General features: G+C 37.1%; 1 protein-coding gene across 1 annotated transcript in view; it reads right to left on the reverse strand.

Annotated features, from left to right (window-relative positions):
- Positions 1-21,096, reverse strand: part of COL22A1 (collagen type XXII alpha 1 chain) — a 667,744-nt gene that overhangs the window by 406,688 nt on the left and 239,960 nt on the right. Inside the window, exon 5 of the mRNA XM_053715381.1 lies at positions 12,920-13,031. Within this exon, the coding sequence (XP_053571356.1) occupies positions 12,920-13,031 (112 nt within the window). The remainder of the gene's footprint in view (positions 1-12,919; positions 13,032-21,096) is intronic.

Raw genomic sequence — 21,096 nt, forward strand, 5'->3', positions numbered from 1 at the left:
AAGAGATATGGGCCAGGATTCAGTTGTGTTTGGGAGATGTGCTGCAGGTGAAATACAAGAGGACCTTTACAATAAGGGTAGCGTGCGTGGCTGATATGAGTTTTTCCTGTTAGATAACCCCTGTGTTCCCCCCACTGCAGTTCAGATATGAGTGAACCCCTCCGGTGAACTATTAATTAGAGTCTTTGAAAGTCCAAGTGGACCGGTGATAGGAGTGGTTATAAATGTGTGCACAAAACAGCTTACCGGAGCCTAAGTCCTCCGAAGCCCATCTGCAGATGCCCAGCGCAGGTTGATTCTGACCGCAAGTGCCTTGGTCTTAGCGGCTATGCAATTCGTGGGCCACGTGGGAGGGCTGCGGCGCTACAGCGCTCCTCGCTTCGTTTCCGGCCTAAGGTGAGCACTGCGTTTTCTGCCAAGCCTAGGTCTCCGGCGCTCTCAGGTCCGTGTATTAGGACCCCGGTACCCAATCGGTCATCTAACTTGTGTCGGTGGCTCTCCGATAGCCGAACCCTTGTCTCCGCTATCACTTAGTGAGGTAGTAGGCCCAGCCATGGGGGTCTCAGGTCTAATTATGATGGCCACTCCACAGACAAGAGTTAGCTGAGTATTTTCACCTTCGTTATAAGAGTGATAACCCTTCAGTCACGGATGTGTATCGCCAAGTTATCCAAAGGTTTTAGGTGCTAAATAGCTAATTTATCAGCTTAGGTTGCAGGAGCCCTGATAGTGTGCGACCATCTCCCTGCGTGGTCAGGCTCCGCCCCCATGACAAGATTATTTTAGACAATAACACCAGACCAGAGAGCTTTAGATCACTGGACCTCGAGTGTCTTATCCCAAAAGGTTGCATTTTCCCTATTGTGAGTGGGGTATTTATATGTGGTTTCTAGGTCACCATGAATGTTTAGTAATTCATATTTGTAAGTTGTTTAGTATTTGCTAACACTTTTTCATCTTACCCAGTATTTATTTATTATTATATAATCTCAGTTGCAGGAAATTAGAAATCCCATTAAACACACATGAATTAAATCCTCATTTTCACATAATAAAGGTCTAAAAAAGCATCATAGGAAATAAAGGAACAATAAATACCTCTTCAAGCATCAAGCAGAGCAGTAAATAAAATGACTTCAAGCCAGGCCATTTTAACTCTAATCTCATGGGTCACCTGCCACCCTCAGCTCCCCCCACCTCCATCTCTAGGATTCCCAATCCCCCTCATCCACCTCTCCCCATTCCACTTCTCTCTTCTGCGGGTGTATTTTTTCTTGCCTTCTGCTCTCTCATGCTTTTCCAGGCTAAAACTCACTACCCCTCACCTTTGACCTTTTTATATAACCACACCACGGATGTATCATTTATCATGGATAAATAATCCTGGGCTCTTTGTTTAAACAATGTTCTTGCTTTATTCCCCTCTATAGGGTATGTTGTTTAAAGAGTATAGTGCAAAGGTTCACTGCTAATCTCAGTATGTACATAACAAGTGTTATTTGATTGGTCTTGTGTTCATGCAGAGGCATATAGTATAAACTGTGTAGATTTCAGGCATGGGTGTGGCCTGTTACAGCAAAGGGACAGTAAGCCAAAGCATTCTGGGGTAGATGTTTAATAACTTGCTCCCACACTCAGGGCACAAAAGATGCTACCATTATTACCCTGGGTAATAAGTGAAGTAAAATATGCCCTAAATTGGAGGATAGTTCCCAAATAAAGGCCTAATCTAAGGTCAGAGCCAACCCAGAACACACCCATCTCTAATGTAATAAGGACCTGTCTGCATGTATGCCCCATACTGATAAGCTTTTGTATTTTTACTTTTTTCAATAAAGTTTTGAAAATTAAAACAAAAGTCCTTAATTTTCCCTTAAGTATTTACAAGTCTAGCTTTATAATATATCTGACCCTTTATGGCACCAGCAGAGGAATTAGATACAAAAAATGCAATTTTTATTAAGAAAATGACAGTGGCTAGTCTTGTCTACTCCAGTAACAAGCCCATATTGGCTCCTCCAAATAAGGCCAAGTGATGCTGGGAGACTGATCACAAAAATACAATTACAGCAAACAACATTTTAATCTGTTCAGAAACCTTTTACATTTGGACTGTAAATTAATGTAATCCAGCACTATACAAAACTTTCATGATTACAAGGTGTATTTGTATGATGATACTGCAAATTCATAAAAATATATATTTGACTTTAAATTCACAAGCAGAAGGAATATAATGCTACATATATAGCTACCTCACTATAGGCTTCATAACTAGTAGAGAGATATGTTGCGCTCCTGTACGGGTGTAAAATCTCTAGATAAAGTCTTTTTGCGTGCATCAGGTTGTACTCATATTACAAGTTTAAAAAAAAAACTTTACAAGCGATCGAAACCCGACGCACGCTTACAAATTATCGCAACTAAATTAACTTATTCTCCCCACAAAAGACAGTGGAGAACGCAAACTGAAAATACAACCATAGATAGGTTTCATATAGAAGTAAGATAACTTCTTATTGGTTCTCAAATTTTGGAGATACTTTTTTAAAGACAGGGAATACAGCACTAGTTTTCTCATATCAAAAACACCTATTTTTTATTTTTATATATTCAGTTCTAAAATCAAGCACAGAAAAAAGAATATTGCAGGTGCAGCAAAGGTTAGAGTCTTGTTTGTAGTAAGTTGAATGACCACCCGTGAGAGTCTAGAGGGCCGGATCTAAAGGGCAGCGAGGATCCGCGGTCCGTTATGAAGGAGTGCTGAGAGATAAGTGCTGGGAGGGAGTGAAGGCTACAAGGAAGGTTGGATTCAGTGTATCCTTTGGTGTCTTGAATAGTGGGACTAAGAAACCTGTATGAGCCAAGTTGCGGAAGGTAACACTCCCTGTCACAATACATGCTTTTTTGCTAGCACTTACCAGCTGCTTTTTTCTAACAATGCTTCCAAATTTTCGGTGACTGCGACTAAGTTGAAATGCGAACTGACATATTTTGTATATAGATTTAAAAAGTAATCTGCTCCTGACCTATGCTTAACTGGACACGATGCTAATAGAATGCTTTTCTAGTAACAATATACCAGCCACTACTTGATTTTTAGAGTAAGAACTTTTGATTTTTTATGGCAAGGAAAGTGGACTTTATAGCAAACATAGGGAGAAATATATGCTATCTCATGATTGCACTGTATATGGTTGTTTTTTATGTAGGAATGGGTATTAACCTTTGCTGCACCTGTAATATTCTTTTTTCTGTTCCTGATTTTAGAACTGAATATATAAAAAATAAATGTTTTTCATATAAGAAAATGAGTGCTGTACTCCCCGTCTTTAAAAAGGTATCTCCAAAACTTGAGAACCTATTCTTTCTAATGGTATATATTTAATTAATGTGGTTCGGTTAGTGCACATGAAGAATTGCTATCCTCAATGTGCATTACTGAAATATTACAAATAAACCATTAAAAAAAATTATATATTTTTTCATTATTATATTAAATATATATTCCTATATATGTATCTGATACTGTTTGTGTAATATATATAGATAGATATACACATATAGGTATGTAAAGAAATATATAGAAATATTTATGTACAATAAAAGGGACATTATTCTGTAAGTGAGGAACATTGGAATGTGAAATATGTGTATTACATATACAGTAAATCACATAAATACATGTACACATATAAACACACAAACTTATATATACATTTTTAGACTCATGTATGTAGCTCTGTGTTAAAGCCCTTTTTCAGGCCTTTTTTTCTAACACCAGAGACTTTTAAGCCCTTATAACTTTTTAATGCATTTTTTTAAATTCTTTTTATCAGACAGTGTTATAATGAGTGTAACTGTACAGTTAAATGTATTTTTGATGTTTTTGTGCTACTTTTTTGTCTTGCATAACAGTTAGCCAGACCTCTGAAGTCACGCTAACCCAACAAAGTTAAATTCAATTGCACTCAAGCGAACACTTCTGACACACGCAAAGATGCACAAAACCTTATATTCCTCATGCGCTACAGTTAGCGCACCACTTGTAATTTAGCCATTAATGACTAACAGCCAGGCTTTTCCTACCACTTGCCCTATTACTGGAGTAGACAGGGCTTGTCGCTGTCATTTTGTTAGCAAAACTTGTATTATTTTGCAACATCTTATCTAAGATGATAAGGGATATATTTATTAAACATGTGTAGTCTTCAGCATGCACCCCAGGTTTTCAGAGTTCAATTACAGCAAAAGGGTGTTAATAAATAATAGTACATTACATTTATATTACAGTCTCAAAGTCTAAAAGTGTTTCATAACTCTTTAAAGGGACAGTCTACACCAGAATTGTTATTGTTTTAAAAGATAGATAATCCCTTTATTACCCATTTCCCAGATTTGCATAACCAACACAGTTATAATAATATACTTTTAACCTCTGTGATTATCTTGTATCTAAGCCTCTGCAAACTGCCCCTTTTTTCAGTTCTTTTGACAGACTTGCAGTCTAGCCAATCAGTGCCTGCTCCCAGATTACTTCACGTGCACGAGCACAGTGTTATCTAAATGAAATATGTGAACTAACACCCCCTAGTGGTGAAAAACTGTTAAAATGCAATCTGAAAGAGGTGGGCTTCAAGGTCTAAGAAATTAGCATATGAGCCTCCTAGGTTAAGCTTTCAACTAAGAATACCAAGAGAACAAAGCAAAATTGGTGATAAAAGTAAATTGGAAAATTGTTTAAAATTACATGCCCTATCTGAATCATGAAAGTTTATTTTGGCCTAGACTGTCCCTTTAATTAAATAGTATTTTTACCTTTAAAAAACAACTAAATACATTATAACTTAGATTAGATATACCTCAAGCAAACATATGTGTATAAATACACAGCATATAACAATATGCATAAAAATAAACCCAAAAAATAAAATTATACCAGTCTTTAAAAAACAATTTCAGAACAGAGCCATCTTTATTAGAAGGCAGTTTCTTCAAATGCATTATTCTTTAAAACAAATACTTAAGTAAAGAAGATATCAAACAGCTCAAACAAAATAATAATTTAGCCAATGTTTGTTGGTTTGAGTGAGTCTGAGGAATACAGGACATATATATATGGGACTAATGAAATCTGCAATTAAGATGCCACATGAAGTATTTCTGCTTTGTTAAAATTGCAAAACACTATTAATTCTCCAGCAAATGACTGTCAACAATAAAAAAGTCTGTCATCATTTGAAATGAGTTTTCCTGTGCCTTTTTGTTATTAAAGCAAATAATGTCTGCAGTTTAATAACAGCCACATCTGGTAAAATGACAAGAGAGCCTGTCTTAAAGTTTATCAAAGTCACCACAGTAAAGATTTCACGATAGCAGATGAATCTTGCTGCAGAATTCTGATGTGGAATGTTTAGAAACTTTAGATAAAATCTAAAAAAGATCACACACAAAAAGCTTAGAATTAATTAAATGTGATAAAAATATAAATTGCAGTGCAGTCTCTTTAAATCCTTCACATATAGCGAAGTGCACTCAAAGCAAAAATGTAAATATAGTGCAATATTGCTAAACACAATTTGGCTTATACACATTTGATTTGTGTGATTGCATATAGCTGCTATATGTGTACACTCTATGGGGTCCATTTATTAATGTGCGGACGGACATTATCTGATATAGCGGATCATGTCCGCCTCACATCGATAAATGCCAACAATTTATCATTGAACCAGCAGTTCTTGCAGGGGGTGTCAATCAGCCCGATTGTATTCGATTGGGCGGATTGCTGTCCGCCACCTCAGAGGTGGCAGACGAGTTAAGGAGCAGCGGTCTTAGCTTGCTTTTCCTGTAATAAACTAGGTTTTCTACTCCCCCTAGAGAGTCTGTAGTGCATTCTGCATTTGTTGCACATTGATTAGCTGATATGTGCACGAGCTCAGTTAGATTTGTCCTCAAAAGGACAGGAAAACCACAATTTTAAAATTGGTTTTCAGACAGAACATAAAGTTTACTTCTATTATCAAATTTGCTTTGTTCTCATGGTATACTGTGTTGAAGAGATACCTAGGTAGGCACATGCACTTCTGGAACACTACAGGAAATAGTGCTGCCATCTAGTGTTCTTTCAAATGTATAACATTCTTGTAAAACTGCTGTCATATAGTGCTGCAGACACGTGCACACTCCTGAAGCTTACCTCCCTGCTTTTCAACACAGCATAGTAAGAAAACAAAGACATTGGGGCCAATTTATTAAAGTGCGAGCGGACATGATACGATGTAGCATATCATGTCCGCCGCACATCAATAAATTATCATTGCACAAGCAGTTCTGGTGAACTGCTTGTGCAATGCCGCCCCCTGCAGATTTGCGGCCAATCGGCTGCTAGCAGGGGGTTTCAATCAGCCCAATCGTTTAGGATCGGGCAGATTGATGTACGAAGGCTCAAAGCAGGCAGACCAGTTATGGAGCAGTGGTCTTTAGACCGCTGCTTCATCATAACAGCCGTTTCCGGCGAGCCTGAAGGCTCGTGCGGAAACAGGGACATCCATTCGGAGCTTGATAATTCGGCCCCAATGTGGCAAAATAAGTAAATCTGAATCAGAAAAGGAACATTTTTGGGGGTTTGTGTCCCTTTAATTAGCCACAGCAAATGAGATTTATAACAAACACTGCATGATTTCTACCTATACAATTCAAAACAGAAATCATGACGACTCTTGTAGTAAATATCCCATTTGTGAAACTGTATTTGCTACTAAGAAATACTTTTGGGAATTCAAGCATCACATTTTACAGACAAAACAAATACAGTTTAGAATTTCAAACAACGTGCAAAGCTTTTTATTTTTTAGCTGCGGCTTAGATATAAAGAAGTTGAATTTGTACTCGTTTACATGATGCCAGTTGTTTTTCCACTGTTTTATTTGAAAATGAAATGATCAAATGATTAAATGTAGAATGAGAATAAAGATCTGACTGTTTATTCTCAATAATAACGGCATTCTGAGTTTCTATGTGAGTGTTTTGAAGCCTTTATAAATAAAGCAAAGTTTATTCACTGAGACAAATTAAGCATCTCAGGTCTACATAGTTCAAACTCCCTGTTTACTTTTTTGTCATGAATATATTAACATTTGACATTTGAGTTTTATATCTTCCATTCATCTAAAAAAAGGAAACATGATAACTATTTCATGAAGGAGAATTATGTGGGTGAGTTGGAATCTCACATTGTCTGGATAATTTATATTTGGAATTTGATTGACTAGAGTGTGCTGTATTATTGCTGTAACAAACCTGCTGATGATAAAACATTTAGTGCTAGATTACAAGTGAAGCGCTTATTTATCGTGAATTTGCCCAGTTACGTGCGCGCAATAAAGAACCAGCGCTCAGAAAATTAACCAGAGATCAGATTAATTTTCTAAATGTCCCCCCAATTGGCCCCAAATTTAGTACTGTAGTTTTTATTAAAAAAAAGTAGCATTTTTTTTAAATAAAAAACAACTGCACAAAGCATTTTTTAGGGATTAAAAGTGGCAGTTGTGGGGTGTTAGAAAAAAAAGGCACTAAAAAGTGCCTTTACATTGCGGTCTATGGGGAACTGGGTGTTCCCTGCAAATATATATGTTTATGCTATATACATAATTATTTATGTGTTAATATGTGTATATACACATATTATTATTATTATTATTATTATTATTATCGGTTATTTGTAGAGCGACAACAGATTCCGCAGCGCTATAATAATACACATATTAACATACATATACTTTATATGTAAAAATATTCAAAAAAGAAAGAACAACCAGTAAATATGTGGTTATTTAAAGAATGACAAGGCAGCACTCATATCCCTGAAAAAATAGTGGTTTTATTCAACTACCTCCGCTAGTGTCCACGACACCGTAATCACCAATGAGATAAAGTGTTAAACATTATAACATACATGTAACCAGAATTACCAGACCTGGGTTACAATAACCAACTTGCACAAGTTTAAGAGAGCACATAAGTGCTTACACACGCTCTCAATAATTAAACTTGTATACAAACAAAGTTATAAAATATTGCAAATTGTAGCAAAATTGTTAAACTATACATGTCATTAAGAGATTGTGTCCATGTGGGAGCACTTGATCTTCTAAGAGTGACAATAAATCGTCCATGGCAGATTTGTCCTTAATGTCTAACAGCACACCCGGATCTACCTTTCTGCTCATAACTTTTTTAAGAATCAATTTTCTAGTGAACAGATTCAGATATTTTATGAACTCAAACTTATCCAGGCCAGCTGAGGGACAAAAAGACAAACCTCTACTTAGCAGAGACATTTGGGAGAGGGAAAGGGGAAAAGAAGATAAATTCACAACCCTAAGGGTATCAGAATCCTTTTTGGGTTTTGTACCGAGGATGGACATTAAGTCCTTTGATTCCTCATTGTTCCTGTATCTCCCTCTGCCTCTCCTCCTGTTTGAAGAGCGTCCACCTCCCTCTCTTGCGCCTCCCACCCCTCCTTGATTTCCTCCTAAAGGGGATGGTTCTTGTGGGGCGTTACTGGCATTTTGTGAATGATTGATCTCATTATCTGAATTGTCAGTACCTGAATTATATGAATTACGGTTATTACTTCCATTTCTATAAATGTAGATCTTATTTTTCCTCTCATCATCTTGGTCTCTCATTAATTTTTTTACGCTTCCTAAATTTGATCTCATTTTGTAATTTATCTATATTCCGTTGAATTTCTTTATTTAATTTCTCAAAAGCTGGATCTATAGAGAAGATATTAACTGCTATATATGCTTTTTCTACCTCTGTCTTGCTTTCATCCAGTTTTAATTTATCTTCAGCTATCATTAATTCCATTAGTTCAATGGTGCATCTAGTTAGGATAGTGTTCCATTTTAAGATGAACTCGTTATCAGCATTAAGTCCCCTTAAATTAATACCTGGGTCCAATTTGATTCTTAGTCCTCTTGGTATTATTTTTTCTCTCACATAATTTTCAAGGCTGGCAATTTCCCACTTTAATTTTAATTCTTTAATCCTTTGAAGTTTGGTAACAAGCATTACTTTGGAGCTTGGTGGATTGCCGTGGTACCTGAGATTCAAGTTTGCCAGTGTGAGTTTTAAGCTCAAGAAGCCTTGTTTTTGTTCCTGTGCTGTGTCTGTAAAGGAGGAATCACGACACTGGATTTCCTGTGTAACGAAAAGAGATCAGCTGTTTTTCATGCTGTGGAGCTGCAGCTTAATAGAAGCGGTTGCTTTGGTTCTACTCAGAGGACACGCTTCTTAAGGAAACAGGAACGATACCGCTAGATGTGGTGAGGCTTTTTCAATATAGCCGGCTGACTTTCTCAACATGGGAAGGGTACAATTGTAGCAAACTTTTCTTTTCTGCATGGAGCGTGTGAAATACACTAAGTGCTCCCACATGGACACAATCTCTTAATGACATGTATAGTTTAACAATTTTGCTACAATTTACAATATTTTATAATAACTTTGTTTGTATACACGGTTAATTATTGAGAGTGTGTGTAAACACTTATGTGCTCTCTTAAGCTTGTGCAAGTTGGTTATTGTAAACCAGGCCTGGTAATTCTGGTTATATGTATGTTATAATGTTTAACACTTTATCTCATTGGTGATTATGGTGTCGTGGACACTAGCGGAGGTAGTTGAATAAAACCACTATTTTTTCAGGGATATGAGTGCTGCCTTGTCATTCTTTAAATAACCACATATTTACTGGTTGTTCTTTCTTTTTTGAATATTTTTAAATGTTATTTAATGACTGCAAGCACCTAATATTATCCCATTAACAAGTAGAGTGCACACACCTGTTGTTGTAATTTGTACATATATACGTATATAAGCATATACATATATATTTAAGATCTGCTGACCATCGCTGCACGATTTACCTGTGCTCCCATTGGAGCCTATGGAAGCGCGCTCTTTTGAGTGCAATGCTTCTGTGCAAGTCAAATGCGAGGTCGAGTTCGCATTTCACCTAACTTGTAATATCAGCACAAATTTTCATACGCTGGTATTACTAAGTGACATTTGATCATCGGTCTTCAACTCCGGCCCCAGGTGCACAAAGCCTAGCACAAGATGGAGCACTAACTTCTACTCAAGCTTCGAGTGAACTAACCTGGATACAGACATCAGACGCACTAATCGACCATCTGGTAGATGTTTGGACCACGGTATCCTATACGGGCAAATCATGCAAACCCACACTAAGCTCAGCAGATTAGTGCGGGCACTAGTACTGAAACAACAATCATTGATTACTCCATTACATCACAGTGATGTCCAGCCAAGGACTATAAATACCCACAAAACCCTTCATAAAGTGCGTGTTTATTCTAGTATTAAGTCACTAATCTCCCTAGCTCCCAGAATTCTCCAGTAATAATTCTGGATCACCTAAACTACCGTTCTGTTACCTTCCATTTCCTTTCCACGAAAAATGTTGCATTCTACTTTCTTTGTTTAAATCACTAAGGTTATTGACAGGGGCGTATTCTGGCCTAGGCAAACAAGGCCCTTGCCTAGGGCAGCAGATTGGAAGGGGCAGCACTTTTTTGTGGCTATATTTGTAAGAAGCTTATTTTAGAAGTATTATACAGGTGTATAATGGGAGATTTTGCCCAGAGAGCTTACATTCTAGGGGGTATAATAAGAGAGTGCTCATAAAGCTTACATTTTAGAGGTAGCTCTGAATCTTTCTTTTATTCAGCTAGTAGCTAACACTTAGTTCTGTTGGCTTTCAGCCCTTAGTGTTTGGAGGGTTTTATGTATATTTCAGCAATAGATAGATGTGTGTATGTGTATATGTGTGTGTGTGCTTGTGTGTTTCTATGGGTATAACACTGTGTGTTTCTGTGACTATGTGTGAGTATTTATTTTACTCCCTAACCAAAATATATTATGGCCAAAAAAGTGGGGAGGGGGGAGAATTTTGAGTGCCTAGGGCAGCACAAAACCTAAATACACCACTGGTTATTGAGCACTATACAGTAATGTATGTGTCTATCATTCGCAAACGGAAATTTAGGTTATGCTTAGCTGATAGAAATGGTCTTTACAGAATATTGTGCAGGAATTGCATATGAGTGGAGAGCTTTAGAAAATCTGTCTCTAAACGCATGTGATAATAAGTATCTAAAAAGTCACATAACAGTAATATCAATAAAGTAATATGGGCACAATCTAACGTCTAAATGAAAATCAGACTTTATAGTTAGTTCCCAACTAACTATAGGTGAAATCACAAAAATATAAATCAATATAATACAACTGGTTATAGTTAATGCTTGCTCAGATTTTTAAATGAGCAGAAGATTTTAATTTCTGCCAAATTTCAAAATGTCCTTCCATTTCCTTTCCCTCTATATCATGTGACAGCCTTCAGTCAGTCGGCCAAGTAAATTGGAAAGCGTTTAAAAATTGCATGGTCTAGTTGAATCATGAAAGTTTAATTTTGACTTTAGTGTCCCTAAAACTGAGCTCTAACTAGCTGTTTTAGAAGTGTTGCCTCTTAATCTGCCAGGCCATAGATAACCCCATAGCAGATTTACCAACATTTCCTGGAGGATTACCAGGAAAGGGAGAAAATGGAACTTGTTGGTTGTAGCCTACTAGTATTTTGTGGGCAGAGCCATGATGCATCGAGAATGGAACTAGGGCATGTTGTGGATGTGACTGAATGGGGTTATGAAATTACTTGTGCAGAGACTGTGAAGTCCAACAAAAAACAGGATATTTGCCTTGGTAGGACATTTGCCTCTGCAGGAAAAGGTGCCATCAGAAAAATGGGCGAATTTTGACAATCCCGCTAGACCACCATGAAATAGAGTGGGAAAACATTTAAGGCATATACTAGACAAGCATTGCGGCCTGCAGAACCTTCCTATTAAAAGTAGCCTCCGAAGGGGCAAATGAGTCAAAATTGTAAAGTTAGGTAAAGATATTTAAAGATGACCAAGTAGCTGCCTTGCAAATCTGTTCAATGGAAGGTTCATTTCTAAAAGTCCAAGAGGTGGCGACTGCTCTGGTAGAATCAGTAATAATTTCTTCAGGGGGAGACTACCCCGCTACTTGATATTCTATGTGAATCTAAGCTTTAAGCCAAGCTGCCAAGGTGATTGCAGAAATTTTCTGTTCCATGTGAGGACTTGTCAAAATGATAAACAAAGAGCAAGAAATTGTGAGTCCTTTAGTGATTTGAAGATAAAATTTTAGTTCCTTACTACATCCATTTATTGAAACAAATGAGAGCGCCTAATAAGTAGTTACCTTAAAATGAAAAACCTCCAAAAGTTGTTATTGAGAAAACCCCAACATATAGACAGTGTCAATTTCAGGGATGCTTTGTAATATAAAGGTTTATTTACAAAGTTAAAATGTCACAATATATGTGAACATACATAAAAACAATAATAATACAAAACATATACACAAAACAAAATATAACAAAAAAGCAGTTTGTCAAAATACCAAATTTACAAAGCAATAGAAAAGCAATCAATGTTCCAATCAGCATTTCAAGTTTCACCATTGCTATTCGCTGGAGGCCAAACATTGGCTATGGAATCATGGGGAAGTGGGAGAGATCAAAGCTCTGTTATGTGAGGTGTTTTGCCTCCTGCTGTCATGGCTTGTGGACTCTCATCATCTTACGAAATAAATAAAGCACATTATCATTGGCATGTGACTTTAAATCTACCCCAAGTTTAGCAAGGATCAGTAATGTAAACATGAGATGATTTAACAAATTAGTGTACGTATGTTTTTTGGCATTAGGATGTTGCTATAATGTTTTAACAAAACAAAGTCATATTAAAATTAAAAGATAATAAAAGCAAACAACATAAATAAATGTCATGTCACTTACTCAGTCTGCTGCACAATAGGAAATGTTCCCAGACGTACGTACGAGCTCTGAATTTCGTTATCCTTCAATCCAAACATTTCTTTGACGCTGAACAATTCCATGAGATCAAAACCTGACAGAAATAAACAAAAATAAATAAATTAATGTGAAGAGAATAAACTTTATCTGTAATAAGAAATAATGTGCTAGTACTTAATTGAGCTGTTAAAGTTAATTGTATCATTGTATAGCATTATATGACATGTTACTCATTGACGCACAATGCTGCTCATAGAAAATATGGGGAGCATAAATTACTGCAAATTTGCACCAACAAATTGTATATAATTTAAACACTGTGCCACTTGTAATGTTTATTTGAGCGCAAAAAAAAAATGCAACCTTGTGACCATGTTTGCGCTCCTCGTACTAACGATAGCACCACTTGTAATCTAGCCCTTAATACATTCTAGCATGTAAAATAAAAAGCATTAAAGAACAGGAAAAAAATGACAGTAAACCTTTTCTTTAAATTTTACATCTCCCCAGATTACGTTGGGTTTTCCGCTCGTATTACAAGTTGAAAGTAAACGCGATCACTTGAGCGCGAAAGCAATTTATGCTAGATTACCGCGTCATCAGAGCTCTGGTTAACTGTTTCGTAAAAAAAAGTGTCACAAAATACATCAAAAATACAGTAAAAAGTACAGTTACACCCATAATAACCCTATCTAATAAAAATTATTACAAAAAAATATTGCTTAGAAAAGTTATAAGGGCTCAAATATATGAGGTGTTAGAAAAAAAAGTCTGCAAAGGAATTTAACAGAGATACACACATACACATGTCTAAATATGTATTTGTATGTATATGTATGTGAAATTTATGCAATATTCATTTTTAATAAAGTGTTATACTGTGTATTTACTGTAAATATTTGGCATTCCAATGTTCTGCACACTGCAGAATATGTTCTATGTATTTATAAATAGATATTCCTATATACCTATATATAATCATCTATATATATATATATATATATATATATATATATATATATATATATATATATATATAGGTATAAATATATAGTTGTACAAAATACCATCACATATATGTAGAAATATGTATTTACTAGTCCTAAAGCCCGTTGACACGGGCCGTGTTATTTATTCATTCTCTCTCTTTCATTCTCTCTCTCTCTCTCTCTCTCTCTCTCTCTCTCTCTCTCTCTCTCTCTCTCTCTCTCTCTCTCTCTCTCTCTCTCTCTCTCTCTCTTATTCTATTATTACATACTAGTCCTAAAGCCCGTTCACACGGGCCATTTTTTGCAGTACAGCGGTCCCACCCCTTGCGCTCTCTCCCTCCCCCTCTCTTTTGCTCTCTCTCTCCCCCCTTTATTTTGCTCTCTCTCTCCCCCTCTCTTTTGAGCTCTCTCTCTCTCCCCCCTCTCTTTTGAGCTCTCTCTCTCCCCCTCTCTTTTGCGCTCTCTCTCCCCCATCTCTTTTGCGCTCTCTCTCCCCCCATCTCTTTTGCGCTCTCTCTCCCCTTCTCTTTTGAGCTCTCTCTCTCCCCCATCTCTTTTGCGCTCTCTCTCCCCCTCTCTTTTGAGCTCTCTCCCTCCCTCTCTCTCTCTCTCCCCTCCTCTCTCGCTCTCTCTCTCCCCCCTCTTCTCTCTCTCTCTCTCTCTCTCTCTCTCTCTCTCTCTCTCCCAGCTGAGCTGCCGGGTTCTCGCGCGCCTCTGTCTTTCAGCTGAGCTGCCGGGTCCTCGCGCGCCTCTGTCTTTCAGCTGAGCTGCCGGGTCCTCGCGCGCCTCTGTCTTTCAGCTGAGCTGCCGGGTCCTCGCGCGCCTCTGAGTCCTCGCGCTGCTGCCGGGTCCTCGCGGCAAGAGTTTGTCTGAACTGCGCATGACGGCTTCAGACAAACTCTTGTCTTTTATTATATAGGATGAATAAATAGAACATATTCTGCTATGTAAAATACACTGGAATGTGGGTTAGCGCTCTTGCGAATATGCGATCGGGTTTGCGTGGGAGTAATGTGTATTGGGGGAGTATGTTATCATGTGCGCGATATTCTATCTTCAGCTTTTAACGCGCATTGGGTCAGTGCACAAGCGAAAACTTTTTACTTTCAACTTGTAATACAAAAGCTACCCTAGATCTTACTTCTAGCTGAGTTAGTGCTCGAGCGGGAGCGTTAAATACTGTTCAACTTGTAATCTGACCCTCCATTAGCAAATACCAGACTCGACCCTGCAAATTTGTATACCAAATATTCACATAAATTGTGGGCCCTACAATGTGTCTATTCGTTTTATTAAAATGATTAAGTTACTTAAAACTTCATTGCACCAGTAAGTATTATAGACTTTATATTACATTTGTTTTTCAGAGAAACAAATTAAAATCCTCCCCATAAAGCCATTCATACCTAATATGCTAGAAACTAAAATAATGAGGGTAATAAAGACTGTTAGCAATGGGTAGAATATGTTTGTATGCAGGCACAAAGGCCACATCTAATCTATTATAATGCACTTTCTCAGAAAATCGCTCTACACAAAAGTTTTAAATGAAACAATTCTGCATTGTTTGAATCTGTACATAAGCAACCTCGATAAATGTAAATGAAATGTATTTGCCTCAAGGCTCTTAAACTTCATTGCAAGAACCTACAACCTTTAAGTTATGTTTCTTATGAAAAGTCATTTTGGAAAATGTATTTTCTGTGACCCTTGGTACTATAGCATTAGATGACTCTCATACAATGAATAAAATGCAACAATAAATCACTGGAATATGAGGTTCTGAACAAAGCAATATTATACAATTTAGTACAGAAAAGAAATGATTAAAATGTGCTGGTTATTCCATACTGCATTATGAGGATGCTGAATTAACATATATATCACTAGCTAATACATCCGTGTTATTCCTATATAATTTCCATCTTTATATTGTAGGAATCTGATTGCTGACATATTCTAAAAAAATAAGATTAGATAATTCTTAAAAATATTATTTTAAATATATTTTGGGTAAAATGCAACATGAACAGAATCACATACTGTAGTTGCCAACATTTAAAAAACAAATCAGGAACACTGCAGCTGACCCATGTCCATGTATTTGCATAGGTTTGCATAGCTCCGCCCACTCACACCCATCTCAAAACAAGCACGTAAATATTAATAGTAAAATGTAGCCATATTGATTGTTTAAAGGGACAGAAAAGTGTAAATTAAGCTTTCATGATTCAGACAGATCATGTTATTTTTTTAAATACACTTCTACTTTGTTCTCTTGAGTATATTTGATAAAAAAAAGGATATGTACATATCCTCAGCAGCAACAATTGACTGCTGGGAGCTAGGGAGCTGGGAGCTAGCTGTTGATTGGTGACAACACACATTTGTCTTTTGTCACTGGCTCATGAGATGTGCTCATCTAGCTCCAATGTGCTCTGGAACTGATTTTAATTATGTGTTTATTCCTTTTGCAGAGGTTAAAAACATGGATATATGAAAGCATTAATGGAATAATAATATTCATCTAACATATTAAGAGAATTTTCTTTATGAACTGTTATTGCCCTTTAATACAGGTTAAATCATGAAGCTCATCACCTCCCTTACTCTCAAGCACATATGCTAATTTCTAAGCCCTTTAAGGCCGCTTCTTATCTCACTGGATTGTAACAGTTTTTCCCAGCTAGAAATCGCTAGTTCATGTGTGCCATATAGATAACATTGTGCTCACTCCCATGGATTTTTTTTATGAATCAGCACTGATTGGCTAAAATGCAAGTCTGTGAAAAGAACTGAAATAAGGGGGCAGCCTGCAGAGTCTTAGATACAAAGTAATCACAGAGGTAAAAAGTATATTAATATAACAATGTTGGTTATGCAAAACTGGGCAATAGGTAATAAAGGGATTATCTATCTTTTTAAACAATAACAATTCTGGAGTAGTCACATAAAAAAGAGAACAATGGTATATAGACATATTTTTTTATCTTTCACACCACCCAATGAGAGCGTGATTTATATTGTAACATTATTGTTTACATAGCTTTTGTACAACCCATACTTAAGTATCTAAATATTAAATGTAGGAGGGGATACAACAGGCTAAAGCAGCTGTTTCAAACGACAAAACAAAGGAGATATTTGTAAACAATTTAAAACACTCCAGGAGGTAAAATGGATCATTGGGAACACATTAAGGAAAGAAAAAAAATCACAGTGCTCTATCCCATTAAGAGAGGGGGAAAAAAAGCTTGTACTGCAGCAAGGGATTTTTGTTAGTGATATGCAAATGAGGTTTGCAATGCATTACATGACTCATTGCTGCTTTACACTTTTGTTGATGCTACACTTTAAAGTTGTCTTGCACTGGCATTGTCTGCAAGTCCCCTAATCGGTTTATATGTACTGATGTGCTACAAATACAGTTGGAAGTAAACTTTTTATTTTTGCAGGGATATTACAAGTTGAAAGTATAATGTTTGCGCTCAAGCAAAACTTGATGCATGCTAACTTTAGGACTTCAGATACCACAACCGGACACCTGGAAACCTTAACCAGGAATAAAAGGGCAGGCTCTAGATGGTTTGAGAACAAATAGGACCCCATGTATTATGCAGGGTGCAAACAAGCTTCTCAACTGGAGAAGTTGTCCGTACACCTTGGCTGCATACGGGCAGCAGATCTGTTCATCCGCTGACCCATTATGTGTTTAATGCCTGCCCCTTCTCTCACGTGGCCAATCGCATGAGAGAAGGATCTGTCATTCACCCTGAGCGAGCGAGTTTGGGGTGATTTCTCTTCGCCATGAGTGTAAAAAGTAGCTGTCTAATAATTGCTGCTTCTAACATTGCGGGAAGCAGACGTGCATGTGTGAAAACCTGCCCCGCAAGGGTTCCAGAACAGCTTACGCTGCTTCATACATGGAGCCCATGGAGCTCAAATCTTGTGGTCTTGGCAGGAGTATTGTCCTAATAAAGATGTCTGCTGCTCCAGCAGAAACCAGAAAATAAAACAGGAGAATGCTGGACTTACAAACCAACCCAATGTGCATGAAGTTACCATAAATATTTATAGCTTACTTTTTTGAGCATTTGCAGATCCAATCAATAATCTTATGCTTCATCATTTTTAACGTGTAGAAGGTTTTAAATTTACTCTACAATATTCTATCATAAGTTATCCAAGTGTCTTAAACAACTCGCTGCTTTATAAATTAGCACAAAATAATGTCATTAAAAAAATTATAAAGCAAAAAATCTTCTGCCTGTTCCTGAATATTTGATAATTCTATGAATATCATTTAATTTGTTGCATGATTAAATGTAACTGAAGGCAACATAAAGTCTGCAAAAATAACATAATTACAGCAAGCCACACCCCTTGAAAAGTCTTTTGAATGTCTATCTTACTTAATTTAATGTGACCAATTAAGAACAAATATAAACAAGCTCTTGCATATTTCAGCCAATGCCTGTGCAGCATATAGTAGAATCAATTTTTTTTTAATTTATGCATAACTAAGTAGTCTGTGCGAAATGTGATTTTGAGTTAAATGTAACATTGACATTATTTGTCCCCTTTTTCTGTAATTCCACTCTGAAATTGTGAGCTTTTCAGTTCCTGTAAGAAATGGAAGTGCAGAACACTGTTAAATTCCACACAGCCATTGGCTGCACACTCTAGTGACCTATTTATAACTATTTCTAATTGACTACACCAGAGAAATAAACCTGAGTTACAACATGGCAGCTCCCATTGTTTTATAGACACTAAAACTTTACATTTAGTTTATCAATATTTGAATAACTAATTAAACTTAAAAAAATACATTTACAATGTTATTCTCAGACTAATTTTGTCTTTGAATGCATAATTCCATCTAGCATTTATTTAGTGTCTAATTTCCCTTCAAAAAGCCACTACTCCGCCTAAAGTGTGGTGGAGTTAAACAATCCCAATCGTATCCTTAAGGATGATTGATAGACCCTGCTTGGGCTCGATTGGCCGCGCACTGCAGTGGGCGGCATTAAATGTGAGCAAACCTTGTCCAGTGTTTAATAAATGGAGCCCAATGCATTTCAATTAAATATTGGTCTGATTATAAAATGCAAATTAATTTTTTAATCAAACTTGTGTGAATATTAAAGAAATAAGTGTAAAGTGTTGGGGGATGATTAATCAAGCCCCTGATGCCCCTGTTTCCGCACGAGCCTTCAGCCTCGCCAGAAAGAAGCAGCAGTCTTAAGACCGCTGCTCCTTAAATGGTCCGCCTGCTTTGAGCAGCGGACATCAATCAACCCGATCAGATACAATCGGGTTGATTGACACCCCCTGCTAGCAGCCGATTGGGCACAAATCTGCAGGAGGTTGCATTGCACAAGCAGTTCACCAGAACTGCTTGTGCAATATTAAATGCTGACAGCGTATGCTGTCGGCATTTAGTAATGTCTGTCAGACATGATACGCTACAGCGGGTCATGCTGGACAGACATTGTTAAATCTATAACAGGTACCACTATGTTGGAATCTTGATGTCCATTGGTATGACTTTTTATCTTGTCTTATCTCCTCGGCTGAGGCCAGTTAGGACAGATATAAATGAATGAACAATCACTGTGCATATTGTAGCAATGTTAGCATCTGGTGTCTGCGCTTCAAGCTCTAACATAAATTTTGTATTCCTGAAAAATATTATAATGTTCCTTTGTGCATTCAAAGGTTGCATCTTAAATACAGGAGATCTGCATAATAAACAATTAAATATTAAAAAGACAAAGCATTAACACTGAATTTCAGATGAACAGTAGACATTTTTTTCTGACAAATCCCAACATTTCCTCCCATCTCCCTGACCCCTGAATCATGTGACCGCTATTAGTGAAGCACAGACTCACCGTGAACTCTTGCACTTAGTGCTTCATTTAATAATGGAAGTAATTGGAAAAAAAGTAATTTTTTGTTTTTTTTAAATTCGATCCTCTAACTAAATGAAGAAAGTTTAATTTTGAAGTTAGCCACCCTTAAACAACATAAAGCTTGTGTTTAAAGCATTATATATATATATATATATATATATATATATATATATATATGTAACAGAAACAGATGCACTCTCAGGACTTCCACAAACTTCTTTAATGGAACGTTTTCGGGGTTCACAACCCCTTCATCAGCATCAACTTACAAACATATCACAATTTATAGTGTTTCAAAACAACATCTCACCAATCCAGTGTTACCCCAAAAGTGCGCAAAATATTGAGTGTGGAACGCATCTTGCGTTCCACTGTGTTAGTACCTACCGGAAGTGATGTTATCTCACTTCCGGTTTCGCGGCAATACAATGTGAGACTTACAAGCAGTGTTGTATGTAATGCCGTCATATATTAACTCTTACACAGAAGATATATAGTGTGCATCAAGTAAATAAGTGCTGAAATGCCTTCTGATATATTCAGGATTTGCCTTAAATCGCCGTAATAGAATTTACCTTCAAATCTGAAGTAATTTTTATACAAACAGTATTCTATCAGGGAGAGGAAATATTCAACCGGTGGACCCTCATAGAGAGGGTTATTGGTGATATGTTCCTGAACTGCTTTAAGACCCTCTGTATGTGGGATAATAGTATACAGACTGTTGACGTCCAAACAGACCAAGAGGTCATCAGGTTGGGCGTCAACAGTCCGTATCTTTCGAATAAAATCACCTGTGTCCATGATGTATGACCTAGTTTCCCTAACTACAGGTTGTAGTAGTATGTCCACCAGTTGTACTACCGGTTGTGTCAGCGAGTCCCTCGCCGACACAATGGGCCAGCCTGGTGGATGATCCAGGATTTTATGTATTTTAGGGATGGAGTACAGGATAGGTGTTTTTGGGTAGGAGGTGGAGCAGAAGTCACGTATGTGTTCAGACAACCAGCCCTGTTCAAAACCCATCTGGATCAACGTATCCAATTGTGTTTTGAACCTCATAGTGGGGTCATTAGGCAATGCAGTGTAGGTATGTGTATCAGTCAGTTGGGTCAAAATGTCAGTACGATAATCTACATAGTTCAGTATCACAATCGCCCCGCCCTTATCGGCGGGCCTGATCACTATGGATGAATCATTCTGTAGAGTTTTTATCACCTACAAGCTGGCCTTTCTTACCTTTCTGAATTTG

Source organism: Bombina bombina, chromosome 5, assembly GCF_027579735.1.
Source record: "Bombina bombina isolate aBomBom1 chromosome 5, aBomBom1.pri, whole genome shotgun sequence".
NCBI classification, from domain to species: domain Eukaryota; kingdom Metazoa; phylum Chordata; class Amphibia; order Anura; family Bombinatoridae; genus Bombina; species Bombina bombina.